The sequence below is a fragment of the Protomyctophum parallelum genome, assembly GCF_964188405.1.
Source record: "Protomyctophum parallelum genome assembly, chromosome: 3".
In the NCBI taxonomy this organism is placed as follows: domain Eukaryota; kingdom Metazoa; phylum Chordata; class Actinopteri; order Myctophiformes; family Myctophidae; genus Protomyctophum; species Protomyctophum parallelum.
The window spans coordinates 40,619,933-40,641,773 of record NC_139698.1 but is presented as its reverse complement, the minus strand read 5'-3'; the positions used below and the strand labels follow the sequence as shown (position 1 = coordinate 40,641,773).

Below are 21,841 nucleotides of genomic sequence, written 5' to 3'. Positions count from 1 at the left end.
GCAAGCTTACGTTTTTAATTCTACATTTCCATTATCTATTTATATTGTGTATGCATCGCTTGTATTCATCTTAACGCTGTTTTTGTTTCATTTTCTTGCTCTATATTGTGCATGGTGGACCATCACAACATGAAATAATCTTACCACTGTCTGTTGGAGTGTTGTGCATATTCACCAGATATGTAAAGTATAAGTACATTTACTCAAGTACTGTAGTAGGCCTATACTGTAAGTATATATATTTTTTACTTTACTGGAGTATTTTCAGTAGGCCTACTTTTACTTCTCCACTACATCTCAAAAGAAAATATTATACTTGCACTGCAATTATTTGAAAACATTATTTACTAGTTATAGGCTACTTTGTATATTTTGATTATTATTACAAACCAAAACCATACATTACCCACTTCAACCCTATACATTTAGGTCGTTTGAAAATAGCTGCAGCAAGCACACAATGCTATTTTCAAAGGATTTTCATATATGTTATACAAATTAAATAAACCTTATCTATTTACCGCTGCCAAGAGCTATTACTTACGGTAACAAAAGTTGCCATGCCGTTCTGCAGCAGGTCCTGAGCGCAAGGAGTAACCTAGTATACCATACGAATAAATTCAAATCAATGGACTGTCAGTGGCGGAGGGATGGAGGCTGCACTCTTCTTCAGGACTGTTCGTGTCTGTGGGGGGAGGGGAGGGAGACAGCAGAAAGTGTGTGTGTGTGTGTGTGTGTGTGTGTGTGTGTGTGTGTGTGTGTGTGTGTGTGTGTGTGTGTGTGTGTGTGTGTGCTTGCGCATGTGAGTGAGCATGGCAGAGGTGGGTGGTTGGGATGAATAAGTCAATTTATATTAATGGTCCAAAACCTTTTGTCAAAAACATAATCAACATACTGATATCGTTCATCACTGTGACCCTACTGTGACCCTGACTGACCACTTCTCCATCCATCTTCAACCGCTTATCCGTAGTCGGGTCGCGGGGGCAACAGCTCCACCAGAGTGCTCCAGACTTCTCTCTCTCCAGAACAACATTAGTGACTTCCTCCTGGGGGATCCCGAGACGTTCCAAGGCCAGTGAGTCGATGTGTTTCCTCCAACTGCACCTTGGTCTGCCCCGGGGTCTCCTCCCAGTGGGACGTGCGTCGAGGACCTCCCTAGGGAGATGCCCGAGAGGCATCCTATCCTACCAGATGCCCGAACCACCTGAGCTGGCTCCTTTCCAGGCGAAGGAGCAGCGGTTCTACTCCGAGTCTCTCTCGTGTGACTGAACTTCTTACCCTATCTCTAAGGGAGATGCCAGCCACCCGTCGAAGAAAACTAATTTCGGCCGCTTGTATTCGAGACCTTATTCTTTCGGTCATGACCCACACTTCATGACCATAGGTGGGAGTAGGAACGAAGATTGCTCGGTAGACAGAGCTTTGCCTTCTGGCTCAACTCTCTTTTCGTCACAACAGTGCGGTACAGCGACTGCAATACCGCCCCTGCCGCTCCGATTCTCAGGCTGATCTCCTTCTCCGTCCTCCCCTCACTCGTGAACAAGACCCCGAGATACTTGAACTCCTTCACCTGGGGTAATGCCCAATGCCCACTGACCACTTCTGTCCAAAGGATACATTGTAATCAGCTATTTCATCCATACCCTTGTCATTTTGAGCATGATTATTTTTATCAAAATAGTACCTTCTTGCAATCTTTCATTTAACTGAGACAGTCACAGTGTACATATGGAACCATCATTTTGGTTCCATTTTGTACACTGTCAGAGTGCAATTAGCACTCAGGATTTTACAGTGTAGATATCCTGCCAAAATACATTAAATATTAAAGAAGAGGAAAAAAGTTCACTGTGTCCATACCTATCGAATGGAAAAACTGAATTGGACTAATAGAGAAAGTGAGCTTTTTCAGATTCAACATTATAAAAATCCCTCACTCTGTCCTATGTCTGCCACAAAAAGGGAAAAAATCCTTTAAATATGGATATCTGGATTTAAATCATAGGCCTATACCATATTACAGGGCTATTCAACTGGCGGCCCGCGGGCCAAATGCGGCCCGCGGAGCGCCCCCTAGTGGCCCTTGGAATAATAATTGAAAAAAAAAAAAAAAAAACTTTTTTTTTTTTTTTTTTTTTTAGGGGGAAAGTTACAGGTATGATGTGCGCGATACATTATATAAAGTGCTAGATTATCATAATGACAGTAATCAGGCATAGTTGTTTCTAGGGGTGGGGGGCGAGGGGGGCAGCCCCACCCCATGGGGCCCACGTGGCCGGCGACCCGCAATTGTATTTGCGCGCGCATGAGACTGGACCATGGTCTTATTCAAAACGTATTTATTATTACTTATTATTTGTGGACCTTCAGCATTTTTTGTTGAGGACCCCTGGCCTACATAGATCTTTGTGTTTGAACACAAAATGCATTTGTAGAATCGAAAAAAATCTGCGCTTCGCGCGCACGCTGTGCGGCCCTCCACACACAATCATTCTACAGCTGTGGCCCCCGACCTAATCTAGTTGAATACCCCTGCCATATTACATTGACTGTTGACAATATGGCAGATGGTGGCTGGTAGTGATTTTGAGCAGCTTGTGTAATTTGAATAAGAGCTCATTTTACTATCAAAATCTGTTTTGTCTGTGGTAGTGTTGCGTGGCCAGACTGTGCTTCTGTCATACATTCAGATATTGTGCAATAGTTCTCTGGTGACCTGCGCATGAATAGCCTCAAACTACTAATTTAAGACCTCCTTAACCCTAGAACACTAAACTTAACTTATCAGCTCAGTGGCCTTGTGGTTAGAGTGTCTGTGACTGGGAGGTTGAGGTAAGTCCCTGCGACATACCAGCGTCATGTCCAGGGAGTGTACTTGTACATCATGTCCAGGGGTGTACATGTACATCAAACTGCCTGCAGCCCTGCACGCTACAGAAACAGGAGATAGGTTCCTGCCCCTATGGGCCTCATGGCTCTACAAGCCTTACTTACTAAACAACTTTTGTCAAACATCACTAAACCCCGGTATATTTTACCCAAATTAATATATTCCATAAAAACTATTTCGGATCAAAATATATTGAAGTGCAGCAATACATGGCAACTTGAGGTACTCTTCTATTCTGGACGGGAACCCCTTTTGATGTTTTACCCCTTCAGGCCGGGAACCCATTTTGGGGTTCTGTACAGTATACGTACAGCAGGGGTGGGAAACTTTGACGATGGAGAGGGCCACTATTATTTCCACACTCACTCTAGGGCCACGTTGCGTATTACTGTCATAGCAAAAATAGACCATCTACAAGTGCAAATGCGACGCGTTTTGAACTTGTAGATCAGCTAATTTTGCTATATTTAAATTGAAAGCCTGAAAAGTAACATTTCTATTTAATTCCAAATGCTTTTCAGATGCCTTTAATTATAGTTATGTTAACTTTATTCATGAACTATACATTGGACATAAAAAATACATTATTTTTAATACTACTCATTAAGCTACTAACTTAGACTGAAGCAATTATAGCGGGTCATGTTTGCATGTTTGGAATTGTAACAGCTGAAATCAATAATATATCAGTATCCCGAAATTAACCTGCAGGGCCACATTAAGTGAAAATGAGGGCCGCATGTGGCCCCTGGGCCACCCGTTTCTTTTCAGAAGATTTAGGTCAGGATTTAGAGGCGTTTTTTGAATCAGCCTCAGGCCTAAATGGATTTATTTCATCATGACTTTTCACAAAAGAAATGTAAATATCATTAATTTATGGGGGGGGGGGGGGGGGTGCCTGTACCAAAAAAATAGGGATGTGGGCAGGGAAGTTACTGAAAGGCCCACCCACCTCAGACATCAGAATCACCCAGGTTTAGTGTTCTAGGCAGGGTTAAAGTAATTTTATATTTGATAATTAAAAATTTCACCAATCTATCATTATTGTTATTGCTGTGATAATACTTTGACATTTATTGCCTTTAATATTCATTTGAGATGACAAATCTGGTGTCAAACTAAATGCAGTCTTAGGCATGTAGCCTAGTACCATACACATTGAAATAAATCATGGACACACCGAGGTAAATCTAGTTTACGTACTATATTTAGACAGATATCTGGTATACTCATGACATTGATGTCGGAACCATAACTGAACCAAAGTGCATTTTGGATACATCACCATAAACAGTTTAACATATATGTTATGTTTGTAAGCAATGAATGCTGAATATATACCCACAATTTAGGCAGTTTAGATACAGTAAATTCCAGACTCAGTCTTAAGCAATAGTTGTCTCTTCAAGCCAGCATCCTGCCCATCGTATGCAAAGTGGCAAACTCTTGACTACCAAATTTCACAGCATTTGACTCCCAAATGTGTGTTCACCTGTTTTGAGTCTAATAACAGCTCACTGTTTCCTGGTATAGCACTGAAGACAGCTGGCTTGCTGACAGGTGAGACATTTTTGACAAGAAATAACCAGTTTTTAGTTTAGAAGAAAAGCAATATTTTTACTATCATAATCATTATAATGGATTCTAAAGCTGAACTGTGGACAGTCGATAATTTAAACGATATCAAGCCGTTTTACTTCCCTTAGCTTAGAGAGCAATCACTGTTGCAATACACGTCTTTTTATTTTCTTGGTCTTAAGTCCTGATGGCCTGTTAACTTTTATTTGTTCAAAATATAAACTCACTTGTCAGTTATTTTTACATATACATATTTTAAGAAATATGTTAGCTACTCCTACTCCTGTTTAGTTTACACATTTTGTTAGCCTTTATGGTAACACATGATAACATACACAAAACATACATGACATGTAAATTGTATTGTAAATTGTAAATTGTACATGTTGAGGACTGTCATCCTCATTGTATTGTTCTTACCCTGTCACTTCTGGTAATCTGTTTATTTACTTACTTACTTAGGCCTTTTTATTCCTTTCGGAACATAGGCCATTGATGAGTCGCTTCCACCCTCGTCTGTTTTTTGCCATCCTCTCCAGCCGTTTCCACGTCAGTCCCTTCTGTTTGACATCTAGCTCCGTGCTCCGGCCTTCTCCGGCCTTTCTGTTTATTTACAAATGATATATTATTTCCTTCAACGTCACATCACAAAAAAGGGAAATACTGTAGAATGTACAACAATAAGGCTACTGAACATAACTGTTGATCAAAAAGGATTACAGTAGCTGTTGATGTCATTGTAAACATCCCCAATGATTTTGCATCACATTTTAGGTCATTTTCTATTTCGTCAGAGATTGTCATTCACAATCCTATCATTTGACTGAGATAATTAAAACAATATTATTAATAATTATGATTGAAAAAGTTACTTTTCATACTTTTACATTAAACTAATTCTAGGTACTGGCAACACAGTGAAAGAGGTTGGCTGCCATGTACCGCCACGCCATCTTGGACATGGTTCTTTTCCTTGTCCTATTAGCCCTTACTGAAGGTAAGTCACACCAAACTTAATTCAATACAATAAATTCAACCTCACGTTTTACTATATTGTTGTAATAAGCTTTTCAATTTAAATACATTAAATCACATAGTTATTATTGTTGATATTGACAAATGTTTTTAAAATGAGTTGGGCATTTCTTAAAATGCATTCAGTCCCCACTGTATATGAGGTAAGGACATAGGATTGATGCATGTTAACAAAAGTGTACTGTAGTTTATGGTTTACTTTACAAAATATGTCTTATTGCTATCTCTCTTCTAGAATCCACAGCCACCTCCTCTCTAAACACCAGTGGCAAAAACTTCATCATTGCTTTTCCTGAGAACATCGCCGCATATCATCCCGAAGGAGCCAATAACCAGATCATAATCACGGCTGTGCATGACAACACCAAGGTTGTCATGCGCAGCCGCCTTAACGAGCTTACCTTCAGTACAGAAAAGTCCTTGAGTGCTGGGGGCCCTGGGGGGACAACTGATTTGCAACTCAATCCAGAAATGGAGCTCAGTAGGCAGGAATTGACCGATCACACATTCAGTATTGAGAGCACTGAAACAATTGCCGTCCATGCAATCAGCAAAAAAGCTGGCAGTATTCAGAGTGCCCTTGTTGTGCCCACTGATAACTTGGGCACAGAGTACCACATTCCATCACTGCCCAAAGTAACCTCTGAACAAGGCTTTTGGAACACAAGTGATCCAGAGAGAGGACCGTTCAGAATTATCATCATCAATGCTGACAAAGATAACACGGTCACTCTGCATGGAGCAAAGACACCGAAATTTTCGCTTCGCCCATATGAGTTGGCTCAGTTTGGGGTGAGTGAGTCCATGCAGAGCTTGTCGGCAGTGCTACCTGTGGCAGTCCTCTTCAGTCACCCATGTACTACCATAGACAATTGCACTTGTGGTATGCTTTACACCCCTCTGGCACCAACCAAGGCTGGGCACAAATTGCACTTCTTGGTGCCACCAGCGTTGGCAGAAAATGCTGAAAGTGAGTCATTACTACTTCTGAAGCCCAGTCCACAACCCTACAGTCCTCAAGTGTCGTCCCTGCAGAACTTGAGTCCTGTTGTCTTCTACCGACCTGGCATGCTCCTCAGCCTCATCTCCACACAAGACTTTTCCTCTTGCTTTATACTTAACAAAATCGAAAAAATACAAAATAACTTTGCCCTTCTCATTGTCCCCAAACACAAAACAGATGGGGTTCACTTGAACAGGCTTCCTGTGTTAAATGCAGGGTGGAAGGTGATGGACGGTACAGACTACTCCTGGGCACTCATTGATCTGACACAAAACACAAATGTCATCTGGCACAATTCCTCTAAAATAGGTGTCTATTTTATTGGAAAGAATAAAAGTCTTACTTTTGGGAATGCAGCTTCTAGCATCAGCAAATATCCAGGTATAATAATGTTACTCAAGCATCGTAGTGAATTTATATATATATATTACACATTAAACATTTTGTTGTGATTTTTTTCTTTTTCTATCTCGACTCTTAAACAGACTTTAGGGGCTGTGTTGTGACTCAGGAAGCTTTGGAAATCGGAGCTAAGAAGATGGGCTGGCCTGAATCAGTCCAATACTGCAGAAGCAAGGGCCTTGAGCTGATGAGCATAGTCACCTCTGAGTTACAGCAACACATCGTCCCAAAGCTGATGGAGGCCAAGAGAGATGAGCAAAAGGAGGCATGGATCGGTCTCCGTCGAAGCTCCTTGACAGGGGACTGGTACTGGGTCAATGGGGAAACAGTGGGGAACACTGGCTGGGCCGAGGGGGAGCCAGGCACCCCTCAAGATGGCCAATGTGCCATTATGAAGCTCAATTCCGCCACAGGCTTTAGCTGGAGTGATGAGGATTGCTGTAAGGCTGCCCATCCTATCTGCTACAGAAGCCCAAATGTATTTCCTTTGACTTGATGATGATTTCAGTAGTCTTGCAGACCAGCAGAGATCTCTGCTTAGCAATGGTGGCATCTCAAATCAATGTAGGTGATAGAATATACCAAGAACTACAGTGATGTTTATTATCACCGTCCCTTATATGAAGGGCTGCCCCAAGACTTTGGATTGGTTCTGAAATGTAGGTTTTGTTTTAAATGTTCCAAAATGTTCCAGCCAGTTTTAACAATGAAAGCTATTTCACTCTCACCAGTCTCTAGTTGAGTGAACCTTATTGCCTTAAGGCCTATTCATAGTCTGGACTTTCGGTGGTGAGGTGACCACCGCTCCGGTGGTGAGCTGACCACCGGAGCTGAAATAACGTTGAGCGGTGGCGAGTAAAAACAGAGAGAAGGGCTGTAGCGGTGGTTTGCTCTTCACCGCGGCTCGTGACGTCATGTTGTAGTTCGGTGGTCACCTAACCACCGAAAATCCAGACTATGTACTATGAGCCTTTAGAATCTGTTAAGATGATGATGATGATTGATGATCCTGCTGTAAGATGTTGGCTTACCCTATCTACTATTTGAGTAATTTAAGTAATCCATTTATTTTGTAACATTACTGTTTCAACTTTATTTGCAACATATGATGACTGAGAAAGGATAGAGGAGATCCGCACACCGCTTTAAAAGCTCCCAAAATAATGTATTGACAACAGAGCGGACAAAAATAAATACTTTTCGGCCTCATGGGCCTTTGTCAGGTGTTATCTCCTCTCTCCTTTTTCAGTATTTTTTTGGATCCTGCACCCGTTGCAATTTGTGGATGCGCGTGCACCTCTTGACCACCATATGATGACTGACACTACTTTCTACTTTCAGAAAGAAATCTAAACTATTTAACAGAAACAGTAAGTTTGCACCTTCCTGTAATGTAAACCATATACCACATGTAGGCCTATCTGAATGGATCTTTACTTCTATTGATCAAATGGGTTTCTGATCATTTTTGTTTTAATCATCATTTAAACAAAATAAAAATGTGAAACAAACATCAGCCTTGTTTTTTGTGATAACCATGATCAAAATACATGGTTCACAAATTCTATTATTATATACATATTCAAATACTGTAATAGATGGAGAGACGTACAGTATATCAAAGAAGTAGTAACTCAGAATATCTGTGTGTTAACCAGAGAGGACAAATGAGGTGAGGATGCAAGAAGTATGTGGTGGTGGTGATGGTGAAGGGGTTTAAATACCTGGGGTCAACTGTCCAAAGTAATGGACAGCCTGGAAGAGAGGTGAAGAGAGTGAAGGCAGGGTGTAAAGTACATGGCTGGAGGAAAGTGACCAGCAAGAGTGAACATGGGAACACAAATACAATACAAATACAATCAAATAGAATTTAAAGATTTAATTTTAATGAATAGTTTAATAATTTAAAAGCCTGAAAGACATGGTCATTTCCACCGACATGTGAATCCCAGTTGAGCTCGCCCTTTCACCATCCACACCCCCACACCCAGCAGAAGCAATAGCTTGGCCCCCAGAGAGACAGATATCAGGAACAGGAGAGGAGGAGATGTCTCCCCAGAGGTCGGCTCCTCCAGCTTGGGGGGAAGCACATACAGGGTGGCTTGCTCCTTGCCCAATGGGTTGGAGGCACTGCAGGTGTACTGCTGTCCAGGGAGAACATCTTGTAACTGGCTGACGGTGCGGTGCTGTGCTACAGCAGAGCCCTGTGCCAGGGGGGAAATGGCAAGTCCTTCCAGCAACTCCTCTGGACCGAGCCACTGGACATCTGGTAGCGGGGAGCCTTGGACCAGACACAGGGCTCTGTAGCCTGACTCCTCGCTGCCCTCTACTGACAGGCCAAGGATCTTTGGGGGAGCTGAAAAACACAAACGCTGCATGAAAAAGAAATCCAAGTGATGAAGACAATAACAAGACCAGTGCCTACAAACACATCTGGCCATTTCATTATTCCATCTAAAACATTTCGTTTACATACAAATGTTAAATATCTGTTAGTTCTGTGCATTGGGCTGCCCTAATTAAAATTTTCATTTTGAGGGGCTATAAAAGTGTGTGTATTCAGACAGGATTTAACGCAAGAAGAGGAAGCAGAAGCATAAACAGTACTTGTTCACGAATCACAACACATATTATAGGGAATAAACAAAAAAGCAGAAATGTGATGTTAAACTGCAACAGGAGACAGGTGGATAATCACTGAAAATGATACAAAAAAACTACCCTCCACTCTGAGCCTTGTGCCCATCTTATCTTCATAGCTGGCGTGGTCGTGGCCGGGCACCTCCACGCGGCAGTAGTAGCGGCCACTGTCCTGCAGGGCGACGCTGTTGATACGCAGCGAGAGGTCATGCTGACGCGGGTTCCCCTCCAGGCGGTACCGCTGATCTTGCTGGGGTCCCAATTCACAGGTTTGAGACACGATGTGGCTGGTGCAGTGAAAGAGAATGGTGGAACCTTGCCCATGACCCAGACGCCAGACCACTTGCAGTGAGGAGTGGTGGGTGTGCTGCGGGTGGCTGAATGAGCAGGGAAGCACCACCGGGTAGCCCTCAATGGCTCTCACCTCGGCCTGCACCTTCATGGACCAGCCATCGTCATTGTAGCTCTGCCCTTGGGGTGGATACAGCCTGATTTATACAACTGTGTAACATGCCGACAATAGCCGATCTACACAGCTCACAATACATCACATCTGCGAAAGAGTTGTAGATCTGCTATTTTCGATGTGCAACATCTACATATGATGGAACATTACTTTGGCTTTAAATATAGGCCTAAAGATTGTTAATGCAAAGGCAGGGAAACTCGATGTAATTGACACAAACAAATAGAGGGTATGCGTGGGGTTATGCAGGATTGCCTACTGAGTATCAAAAAACTACTTTCTGGCCTTTACAGCCCATACATCCAAACAGAAGATCTGATTGCAATAAAAAATGTTATTTGCCACTCACTTTATGCATGCGCAATATTTAATTTAATATAAATTAAAATAATTAGGCTATATATATTTTTGCCAAAATTGGGACTTAATTTGGATAAGCCTGGCATGCTTTTGGTCTGCAATACTGTCAATGCAATATCCATTTAAAGTACAGTATACAAAGAATCACTAATAAATGTAAAGTGCAGGAGCCTATCATTTGACATAACCATATGAATTTACCCCTAAAGGAATCTTTTGCCCTCTGGTATGTACAATATATATTTGATTACATTACAGTATATTTACTTAATTACTTTACTTTCTCATGTAGCCTGTGTTTCAATCAAGTTCAGTATATTTCAGTGCATATTTTTATACTCTTCAAAGTGTCCATAAAGTCTGTGTATAAACACACAATAGCCAATATAGCCTAAGCTCACCTTCTATTGAAGAGAACAGCAGGCTCAGAACGCAGCAGATCAGTTGAACATCCATGATTGTGAGATTAGTACAGTACAACCGTTACAGAACATAGTGTGTGTTTGTCATTAGTATGACTCACCATCACCCCAGACAGTGTCATGTGCTTAATTCTTTCCAGTCTATTTAGAGCACAAATACCTGTATGTCATTTAAAAAAATATATTTTTTAAATGGTCTACTCAACATGAAAACCTTTTAACAAAGACTCTTACTCTTATTACGTTAAACACTATTGTTGTTGTAGGAGTTAGATTAAACAACATTGTTGCTGGAGTGTTACATTAAATGCTGCATCTTGCTGTCTTTCTGTCACTGATCTGTCTCCTCTTTATTCTGTTATTTCATTTATTTATCTGACAGGAACAATACTAAATAAAGTTAAAACTAGAACTGCACTCTACCGAGTGCATACTTGCTTGTTGCACACTAGTTAAATGGCCTACTAGTGCGCAAGCAGAGCACGCAAGTACTTTCGACCGCTACAAATTGTCAAATCTCAGTAATGACTACTTGTGCCTGATACGGCAGTGGTGCCAACACTAAAACATATCGTCATTACGTCACCATCGAAAACCAATTACACTCTGGAGTTGGGTCCTTTAATCCACATCTTTATTACGTCATCATTGAGAGCTAGTTATACATATACTATGTAATTTGTAAGTTGATTAGCTGTATACTGTGGTTACTTTGCGCCGTACGCACCATCCCAGCCGTCCCTCCACTTTTGATGCGTATGCACCGTCCCAGCAATTTGTGCCTGATACGGCAGTGGTGTCAGATTACATACATGTATACACAGGAGCATTACCTTTAATCCTCCCAACTCTAAAACATATCGTCATTACGTCACCATCGAAAACCAATTACACTCTGGCATTGGGTCCTTTAATCCACATATTTCGTACGTCATCATTGAGAGCTAGTTATACATATACACACCATGTAATCTGGTCCCAGCAAATCAGGCACAATTTGTTGGGACGGTGCATATACGCATCAAAAGTGGCGGGTTGGCTGGGACGGTGCATACGAGTCCCGGGCGAAACTATTACTTGCGCACTCTGCTTGCGCAAGTAATGAGTATAGCACAGATGGCTAATGGCTATAGCACAAATGGCTATAGCCCAAATGGCTATAGCACAAATGGCTATATGTTATTGCTCCTGCTCCTCGTACAGTGAGGACGCTTCGCTTCGCCGCTCTCGCCTATGCTTGCATTCCTCAACTGATATCCATGCTTTATTTTATTTTTTTATCTCTACAAGTGGATCCTAGATACTTGTAAACCGATGGGACTGTTTTTGTTCTTTAGATAGAAGTTTTTGCCTACTTCAAAATACCCTTTTTTTTTTACCTTCTGTGACTGGGTACGTGGCACATAGCTAGCTATATAGCTAACTAGCTCTGGATACTTGGCAAATAGCCAGCCAAGCCCCCAACAATCTCCTCAGAGGACTTTCAGAAGCTGCTTCAAAAGATTGCATTGCTGGAAACGGAATTACACCTCTTAAGAGTGAATTTGGGAGTAAAACATGGGAAAGAAAATCACACGCAGAATAACTCATTCGTCTGGAGTACTCTCGGCGCAAGGCCAAAGGACATGAAAGGTCGAAAAACTGTGAGTAGCGGGCGGGCGGTGAGAATCTCACCGCCTGCTATAATATCAACTATCTCCACAGTGATTACTAACAGAGATAATATGAAAGGACGGCTAAGTGGGAGGACTCGGAGCCCTGATAAGACCAGCTGGCCTACGCTCCCAGCCCGACCCAAAACCACCCCCCGCAGTGGAAATGTGTGAAAGGCAAATCAAAATTCACACCTCCCCAAAGGGAGAATATGCGGTTGACTAATAGATTTAACCCACTGCTGAATGCTGCTGAGTCTAGTGGCCCATCAGATGACCGTGTTAACGCCACTCCGAGCAGGGTAGCTAATGGAAAGCAAATGATTGAATGTCTGATTGTCGGCGATCAGGCTGTAAAATATGTTAAAAGCAACAAAAAGAGAAAAGCTAAAGTAATATGCTTTCCCAAAGACACTGTCTCCGATATGGATGAAAGAATTGAAGAGATTGTTGATGCACACCCCATGGTAAAAACGCTGATACTGCACATCGGTACACCTGATGCGGAAAAACGAGAATCAGAAATCGTAAAAAAGGATTTCAAAGCCCTACTGTCCACCCTGAGCTCACTTGTTGATGTTGACATTTGGATAAGTGGCCCACTTCCTCCGATGACAGGGAGTGAGAAAACACAGCGCCCCCTGGAGGAGGAAAACGCACAGAGCGTGAAGTCACAGCGCCCTGGTGGAGAAACAATCTCAGAGCATGAAGTCACAGCGTCCCCTAGTGGAGAAAAGATCACAGAGCATGAAGCCACAGTGTCCCCTGGTGGAGAAGAAATCTCAGAGCATGAAGTTACAGCGTCCCCTGGTGGAGAAAAAACCACAGAGCATGAAGCCACAGCGTCCCCTGGTGGAGAAGAAATCACAGAGCATGAAGTCACAGCGTCCCCTGGTGGAGAAGATACTGAGGCCGCCGAGAGCATGAAGTCACAGCGTCCCCTGGTGGAGAAAAGATCACAGAACATGAAGCTCCTGGTGGAGAAGAAATCTCAGAGCATGAAGTCACAGCGTCCCCTGGTGGAGAAAAAACCACAAGATACTGAGGCCGCTGAGAGGTCCCTCAATGACAGTCGATTGGAAGAATTTCGACAGTCGAAAGATTGTCCTTCAATGACGATGAAGAATTTCTAACTCCCTCACCAATACATCTCCTCTCTTTCACCCCGGGCATGGTGGACCTGATAAACATTGGAATAAAGTCGACCCCCCCTTACCAGACGATGTCACCAACTGACGGCGTCCCATATGTCAAGCCCAGCTCCAGATAGCCTAGAAAATACATTTGATAACTGATATGAACAGGGTCCATTATGCGCAGCAACAAACATGTATGGACCCCATGCTTCTAGAAAGCCTGGTGTTTCAATCACTGCACAGGTTGAGGTCCACAACATTTCTACTGTTATTTCAAATAGAGTGTCCAACACAAGGAGTGGTCTGGAGAGAGAATGCTGTTTGGTTACTGTACCTCACAGGCATCACAGCCCCCAAAAATGTGATAACAAGCTTAACCTTGCCTTGTTTAAGGTCACTAACAAATAAGTCCTCCTCTGTAAATTATATAATCTGTAAAGAGAAGCTAGATATAATCTTTCTAACAGAGACATGGCTTGGCTCAGATGGAGCTGTTCTCCTAGCGCCAGCCTGTCCCGCAAACTATAGTTTCATTCACTCTGTTCGCGAGGCTAAGAAAGGAGGTGGACTGGCAATTATTTTTTCAGACACGTTAAAATTCAAGGCTCTGACCCTTGGCAGCTTTACATCCTTTGAATACCAGGCCACTATACTACATGGTCAAGCCTCTATGCCAATGATTAGCATTTATCGCCCGCCAAAATGCAGTAAAGCAATATTTCTAACAGAAATATCAGAACCACTAACTATGACAGAACTCTTATCTCAGGTGATCTTAATCTTCACCTGGATGATGCTACAGATGCTATGGCTATGGGTTTCTTAGAGTTATTGCACTCCTTTGAATTTATCCAACATGTTGTTGGGCCTACACATAAACATGGGCACACTCTGGACACACTCTGTGGCTCCAGATGATCCCTGTGCTTTAGACCCGCTGGTTACCTGTCCGTCTAGCATCAAATGTTGGATGAGTGAGAAATTTCTCAAGCTAAATGAGGATAAGACAGAAGTTCTCATAATCGGTTCTAGTGAACAGAAAGAATCAATATTAAGCAGACTTGGCAACCTGACTGTAGAAAGTAACAGTACAGTAAAGAACCTTGGGGTTATTATTGATTCTGAATTTAATTTTAATTCACACATTAATCATGTTACCAAGATTGCCTTTTTCACCTTAGAAATATTGCACAAATCAGAGCCTATGTGTCCTTGGATGTTTTTTCTCGGCTTGATTACTGCAATGCACTTTTTTCAGGACTGCCTAAGAAAACAACTGACAGATTACAGATCCAAAATGCAGCAGCCAGAGTTTTAACTAGAACTAAGATGAGAGAACATATTACCCCAGTTTTGGCATCACTGCACTGGCTTCCGGTTGTTTTTAGGATTGATTTTAAAATTATTTTACTTGTCTATAAAGCTCTCAATGGTCTCGCACCTTCCTACCTACATGACTGCCTGCCTAAATATGTCCCAAACCGCCCCCTAAGGTCTTCCACTGCTGGCCTGCTCGCTTTGCCTAAAGAAATGGCAACTAAAAAATACGGGGAAGCAGCTTTTTGCTTCTACAGGCCGTCGGCATGGAACAAGCTCCCACTGTACCTTCGTCAGGCAGCCTCTGTAGACATTTTTAAAGCTCAGCTCAAGACCCACTTCTACAACATTGCTTTTAATTGATCTTTTATTTTTTTGTTATTCATGTCCTCACTGTATTGCATTACTGCTTGTTTTTTTTTTTATGTCGTTGCCTTGCTTTTCTTTTATTCTCCATTGTTCTGTAAAGCACTTTGAGCTACATTTCATGTCATGAAAGGTGCTATACAAATAAAGTTTTATTATTATTATTATTATAGCACAAATGGCTATAGCACAAATGGCTATAGAACAAATGGCTATAGCACAAATGGCTATAGCACAAATGGCTATAGAACAAATGGCTATAGAACAAATGGCTATAGCACAAATGGCTATAGCACAGATGGCTAATGGCTATAGCACAAATGGCTATAGCCCAAATGGCTATAGAACAAATGGCTATAGCACAAATGGCTATAGCACAAATGGCTATAGAACAAATGGCTATAGAAAAAATAGCTATAGCACAAATGGCTATAGCACAAATGGCTATAGAACAAATGGCTATAGAACAAATGGCTATAGCACAAATGGATATAGAACAAACGGCTATAGCACAAATGGCTATAGCACAAATGGCTATAGAACAAATGGCTATAGCACAAATGGCTATAGCACAAATGGCTATAGAACAAATGGCTATAGAACAAATGGCTATAGCACAATTGGCTATAGAACAAATGGCTATAGAACAAATGGCTATAGCACAAATGGCTATAGCACAGATGGCTAATGGCTATAGCACAAATTGTGCTATAGCCCAAATGGCTATAGAACAAATGGCTATAGCACAAATGGCTATAGAACAAATGGCTATAGCACAAATGTGGCTGCGTGTGATATTGAACAGTCAAACTATTCGTATCAATTTACGGCTGTATCAACAAAATAATTATGTCACAGGTATATGGGGCCCTCATATTTGGTCTTGAAACGGGCCTCCAGATTACTAAGGCCGCCCCTGGATACATGATACACTCTTCTTCACTCTTATGAACTTACTGTAAACCCAGTAGGACTTTTACCAATAATACATTCAACAATATATGTATGAGTATGACATATCTGTAAGACCATTGCCAGTTATGCATTCAACACTATATGCCGCTATATGAGATATTCAGTAGTCGTGTTGCATAATTGCATCCTCTTGTACTGTAAGTCAGGCCGCATAATTCTGAGAATAACATTTATATAAAAAATATATAATTTGGCTAAATGATTTGCCTGTTTGTTCATTATGAGCCGGCATGTACGTTCATGGCCAGACCAATCAACATGCCTAGATGCAGACGCAGCCTTCACCCTATCCCCCCCCAACCCCCACCTGCGCTGTCGAGTGTAACAATTTTTTTTCCTGTCGTCAGACAGCCGCTCTTATCGAGGTGTTGTGTGAGGATCAGAGTTTTTTTATTTTGTTGCAGATCTAATCCAACCCCACACCCCCAAGTTTCCGGGCCTACACAATGCAACTGTATGTGTTATGATGACTTCATCCCCCCCCCCTCCCTCTCTGTCAATACCCCTCACCCATTTTATGCTTCCACCCCCCACCCCCATTCTTCTTCTTTTTTTCGATGATGCTCTGAGAAGTATATAGCAGCGCCGAAATACGGCTGCAGCTGGTGTAAACTCTGATTGTTGTCTCTATCCCCGTAATTGCAATAAGTGTCTGCACAACCAAATTTCACCCATGTTACTTGTAATGTGTTGTGACAATAAAGTCTATCTATCTATCTATCTATCTATCTAGATCTAGATCTAAATTGAGAAGCTGCAGACCTGGAGCACAGGCATATAACCCAATAACAGATGCAGTTTCACGACCAGGGAGTTTCACAACCCAGACCAAAATAATAATTCGTCTCCAAAGGGGCAGAGCTTAGTGCGATGTTGAAACCAGAAGACAAAACGTTCCCTACGTAATTTGAAACCAAGGCATGTGTGCTGAGAGAAGCAGGCCCATGCGAGGTCATGAACATCAAAATTCATGAATACAGCATCTAATTGACTGTGACACCATATTTGAATCACATATTGAGGGGCATTGATTGATTGATTGAAATATTTATTAACAGTTTGTAGAATTTACAGTACATTTTAAGCACAAACTCAATACAAAGACTGTCAACTGTGAGTGGACGACCCAATTAAGCATTACACTTGTTTACAACAGGGTCCACATTGTTCAATTCATCAAAACATTTAAAGACATACAAACATTTAGAGACATACAAATAGACATTTCTATGTAGCTAAATTCATCATATGGGAAGCAAAAAAGGGAGAAGATACAATATACAGTGAGGGAAAGTGGGGTGGGGGGGGTGGGGGGGATTCAGATTTTACAGAGGCCAGTTTCGAATTGCAGCCATCCGTAGGTGCCCTTTGAGAGCGGTTTTGAAGGAGTCAAGGGATTCACATGTCTTAATGACTGTTGGTAGGGCGTTCCACATTTTGGTGGCATAGGAGCGAAAAGAATTTAGTCCCTTGTTTGTGCCGAATCTGGGTTGTACATGGTTTGTTGCACTCCCTCTGGTGTTGTGGGTGTGGACTTCGTTTACATTAAGGAAGTATTTAGACAGGTACATGGGTATCTTGGTGGTGTATCGAATCTTGTGGACCAGACCCATTGCAAGATGCTGTACTCTGTCGACGACCCTAAGCCATCCCAGCCTGTCAAAGTGGGCAGGGGTGAGGTGGGTTCGGGGGGTGAGGCCAAGTAGGAGCCTGACCAGTTTGTTTTGGGAGGTCTGGAGCCTTGTTTTAAGGGCCTTTGAGGTGCTGTGGTACCAAGAGGTGGATGCATAGTCAAAGAAACCTTGTACGAGGGCTCCTGTTAAGGTCTTCAAGGTGTTTTTGCTGACCAGTGAGGAGATCCTGTAAAGGAATCTTGTTCTTTGATTGACTTTTTTGATTACGTTGGTGGCCATCTTATCACCGGAAAGATTGGCCTCCAGGATGGAACCTAGGTAGGTAATTTGATCTTTTCGTGTGATAATATTGTCACCCACTCTAACCAAGAAGCCATCTGCCTTGCTGAGATTACTATTTGATCCGAAGAGGATGGATTCAGTTTTTCCCAGGTGTAAGGATAGTTTGTTATCAGCGAGCCAGGTGCAGATTCTACCGAGTTCAGAGCTGAGGGTCTTTTCAACCTGCAGTTTGTTCCTGTCCGAGACCAGCAGTGCTGAGTCATCTGCGAACAGGAACAAGTTGCAGTCACAAGCTGAAGTCATGTCATTAACATATATTAGGAACAGTAAAGGCCCTAGTATGCTTCCTTGTGGGACGCCACAGCTCACTGGGAGGGGAGGGGACAGTGTTCCGTTCACCTCCACCATCTGTTCTCTCCCCTCCAGGTAGGATTGCATCCAGCTCACTGATGTGCTATCAAAACCAATAGCTTTAAGCTTGTTAACCAGTATGGAGTGGTTCACGGTGTCAAAAGCCTTTTGGAGGTCCAGCATGACCATGCCGCAGTATTTTCCAGCGTCCACCTCGTGTTTGATGTGGTCGCTCAAATAGAGGAGGCATGTGTCAGTGGAGTGGGATGTTCTGAAACCAGATTGGAACTCGTACAGCAATTTATTAGTGGCAAGATACTTTTCAACCTGTTCATAGACTATTTTTTCCATCACTTTCGAGATGGAGCTTAGAATAGAAATAGGTCGGTAGTTGCCGGGTTCTAATTTACTCCCTTTTTTGTACAAGGGGGTTACTTTGGCCAGTTTAAAATCTTGGGGGACCTGTCCCTGTTTGATGGAGAGGTTAACTATGTGGGTGATGACTGGAGCTATGGAAAAGGCTGAGTCTCTGAGAAATTTGGAGGGGATATTGTCATGGCCAGTGGCCTTGTGGGGTTGGAGGGCACTCAGTTTTTTAAGTACCTCCTCGGTTGTTACCATTGCCATTTTGAAATCATCTTTACAAACACCAAGGTTTTTGTAGAAGGCTTTGATGTGCTCTACACCAAAACGCCCAGAGTGGGAGGGCAGTTTGCTAACCAGCTTTGTTGCAATGTTTGTAAAGAAGATGTTCAGGTGGTTGGCTACATCAAGCTTGTCAGTGATGAGGGTGTTATTCGATTTGATGTTTATGTTAGTAAACCTGGTTTTTAGTTTCTGACCACAGCCTAGTTGGTTGTTTAGTAACTTCCAGAGTTCCCGAGGATTGTTTTTGATTTCCTCAGCTTTATCATTGATAAAGTTACATTTGGCAGATTTGGTCATGGCAATTACACCGTTTCTTAGCTTGTTACACTGGGTTTTTAGGTTGCACAGTTTGGTTTGGAGATTACTGTCGAAGCGCTTGGCTAGCATGGACTTGCATTTAAGAAGTTCAGAGCATTTGTTGTCTCTGACTTTCATTGCAGTCAGTATGTCCGAATTCATCCATGGCTCCGAGCGGGTTTTGACCCTGATGGTTCTCAAAGGAGCCATGATGTTTAGTACTGATGTAAATTTGGTTTTAAAGCCAAGCCATGCTTCTTCGACTAGTGAGCTCCTGAGCACATCGGACCAATCCAGACTCTCCAGTTCAAGGTTAAAGGCCTCACTAGAGTAGGTTTTGAGGTCCCTAGATATGACTGTTTTGTGACAGTCATACTTTAGTTTTTGTATTTTGCGGGTACAGAAAATCATAAAATGATCACTGAGCCCACATACAATAACCCCTTTCTTGGAGATTCTGGATTTGTCCGAGGTCAGAATGAGATCAATGACAGTTTGAGTAGAATCACACACTCTTGTGGGTTGGGTAATTAGCTGACTGACACCGTGCAGATCACAAAAACGACTAAATGACTTAAACACAGGTGCTTCCTTACGAAGCATATCCGTATTGTAGTCGCCAATCAGGATTTTCTCTACACAATCCTCCCCAGCCAAGCACCCCTCAAGTATATCATAGAATCCATTCTGATCGGGCGGTCTATAGACGGTGCCAACTAATACTGATTTAGCATTTTTGAAAATTAATTCAACCCACACAGTTTCAATTTCATCATGCTGTAAGTCAGTACGAGTAACATATTCAGTGTCTTTGTGAATATACATGCACACGCCACCACCATGCCTGTTTCTGTCGTTCCTAATGATAGTATAGTGTTCTATTTCTATCTCTGGATCCTTGGTGGATTGGTCCAGCTTTGTCTCAGAGAAACACAGGATATTTGCCTTACCGTTTTGAAAGAGATGCCTGATTTCAGCCAGTTTAGGGCTGAGGCTATTTACATTCAAATGGAACAGGTGAAGGCCGTTGGTTGCGACGATTGTGTTAATTTCGTCGGTGATGAAGTAGTCTGAGGTGTGACTGGGGATGGGCGGTGGAATGTCCGTGGCTGAAGTGTGAGTGGGGAGGGGCGGTGGAATGTGGGGGGGGCCGCCGTTGAGCCTGGTAATGCCTGTAGTCAGATCCATCCTTATGGTGGCCGTGTTGACTGTAGACAGTGATACTGGGTCCGCGGCTAGGGTGGGGATGGGGGAGGGTGGTGGTCCATTGTCCTCAGTGGCCCTGGATTGACTGGGGGTGTGGGGGAGGGGGGGATGTTCCTCGATGATCGCTGCCGTTGGGTCGGTCCCAGCAAACAAGACGCCTGCAGCGGTATCCCGCGCCGATCTTGAAGTTGCGTCCGTGGACCATTCCGTGGTGGAGGCGGCGCTCTGGAGGGCGTGGAAGCCGTGGCGCGTAGCGTTGGAAACGGTCGCTGTTTGCGGAAGCAACTGTTGCTGCTGTAAGTGCAGTCTCGCTTGTGAACGAGTAATCGGTCCAGGGTTGAAATGGACATCTCCCGACAGTAGCAAGCAAAGAATAATCACAGTTCTGCGATCCATTTTGCCAGCCGGGGGCTTGTACTTGCGACTCGGGTCTGATGTTAACAATGCGTGGATCGCCGCCGAACCAAAAGACATGTGTTTACATTCCAAACCATCCAGGAGGAAAAAATCGCTGTGAAACTCCTCCGCTACGTCTCCATAACGTTCCATCTCTTCTTGGTGTAAACTCCATGTTGAATCAAAGAATGCGTCCGTAATCCATAGGATGAAGAAAAGGTAAAACGCGGAAAAAGTTGAGAACATAGCTACCGGTATGCCTTGGCTGGAGAGAGCTCCTGGGAATGCGACTGCTCAGGTCGAGTGTCGAGTGACCTTGAACATCTAAACAATGCAGAGGCAAAGGGGATGCCACAAATGCTACAAAGGTCACTCTTTATGGCAGAAACATTATTTGTTTTCACCAAATCAAATGATCTTGCAGTCATGTCAAATGAGTGTCAAACAAGCGTTTGAGATATTCCATGCTGTTTGGCTTAAAATATGTCTGGGCCTAAAAACACATATATACAGTATCATTCATGAACACAACATCCAATACACCCCAAAATATTGAGGGATCTTTTGGCGCATACTGTACCTAATGTCTGTTACTTCTGCGCATTGGGTTGCTCCGTATGTCATATATAATCCAAATACTACCCCAGCTTTCTCGCATCCTCGCTGCAACCCACGACTTATATACAGAGTGTTGTTTTCTAGTTGGAGTTCTAAATGTTCAAATTTATATTTTTCCAAGTCAGGGTGATCAATGACTCACCCACAAACGGTCTTATTGCTAC

At 42.7% G+C, this 21,841-nt stretch overlaps 2 protein-coding genes across 2 annotated transcripts; one reads left to right on the top strand and one right to left on the bottom strand.

Moving 5' to 3' along the window:
• The first annotated feature begins 5,369 nt into the window (after positions 1–5,369).
• LOC310855486 (aggrecan core protein) lies at positions 5,370–7,665 on the top strand. The gene is made up of 3 exons (XM_083760507.1): positions 5,370–5,468; positions 6,687–6,890; positions 6,995–7,665. Exons 1-3 carry the CDS (start codon positions 5,408–5,410, stop codon positions 7,405–7,407), a joined length of 678 nt encoding a protein of 225 aa, XP_083616633.1. The 5' UTR covers positions 5,370–5,407; the 3' UTR covers positions 7,408–7,665.
• A 1,171-nt stretch (positions 7,666–8,836) lies between these two features.
• Positions 8,837–10,847, bottom strand: LOC310856680 (sialic acid-binding Ig-like lectin 15; the record flags this gene model as incomplete). Its single annotated transcript, XM_083762151.1, has 3 exons — positions 10,779–10,847; positions 9,633–10,022; positions 8,837–9,267 (listed from the first exon to the last, which is right to left on the bottom strand). The coding sequence occupies exons 1-3, from the start codon at positions 10,831–10,833 to the stop codon at positions 8,837–8,839; spliced, it is 876 nt and encodes a 291-aa protein (XP_083618277.1). The 5' UTR covers positions 10,834–10,847.
• Positions 10,848–21,841: the final 10,994 nt, after the last annotated feature.

Bases quoted from the DNA above. Each gene is read 5' to 3' on its own strand.
- LOC310855486 (XM_083760507.1), top strand. From the start codon at position 5,408: ATGTACCGCCACGCCATCTTGGACATGGTTCTTTTCCTTGTCCTATTA. The intron at 5,469-6,686 runs GTAAGTCACACC...AACACAAAACAG, and splicing joins CCTATTAGCCCTTACTGAAG to ATGGGGTTCACTTGAACAGG. The intron at 6,891-6,994 runs GTATAATAATGT...ACTCTTAAACAG, and splicing joins TAGCATCAGCAAATATCCAG to ACTTTAGGGGCTGTGTTGTG.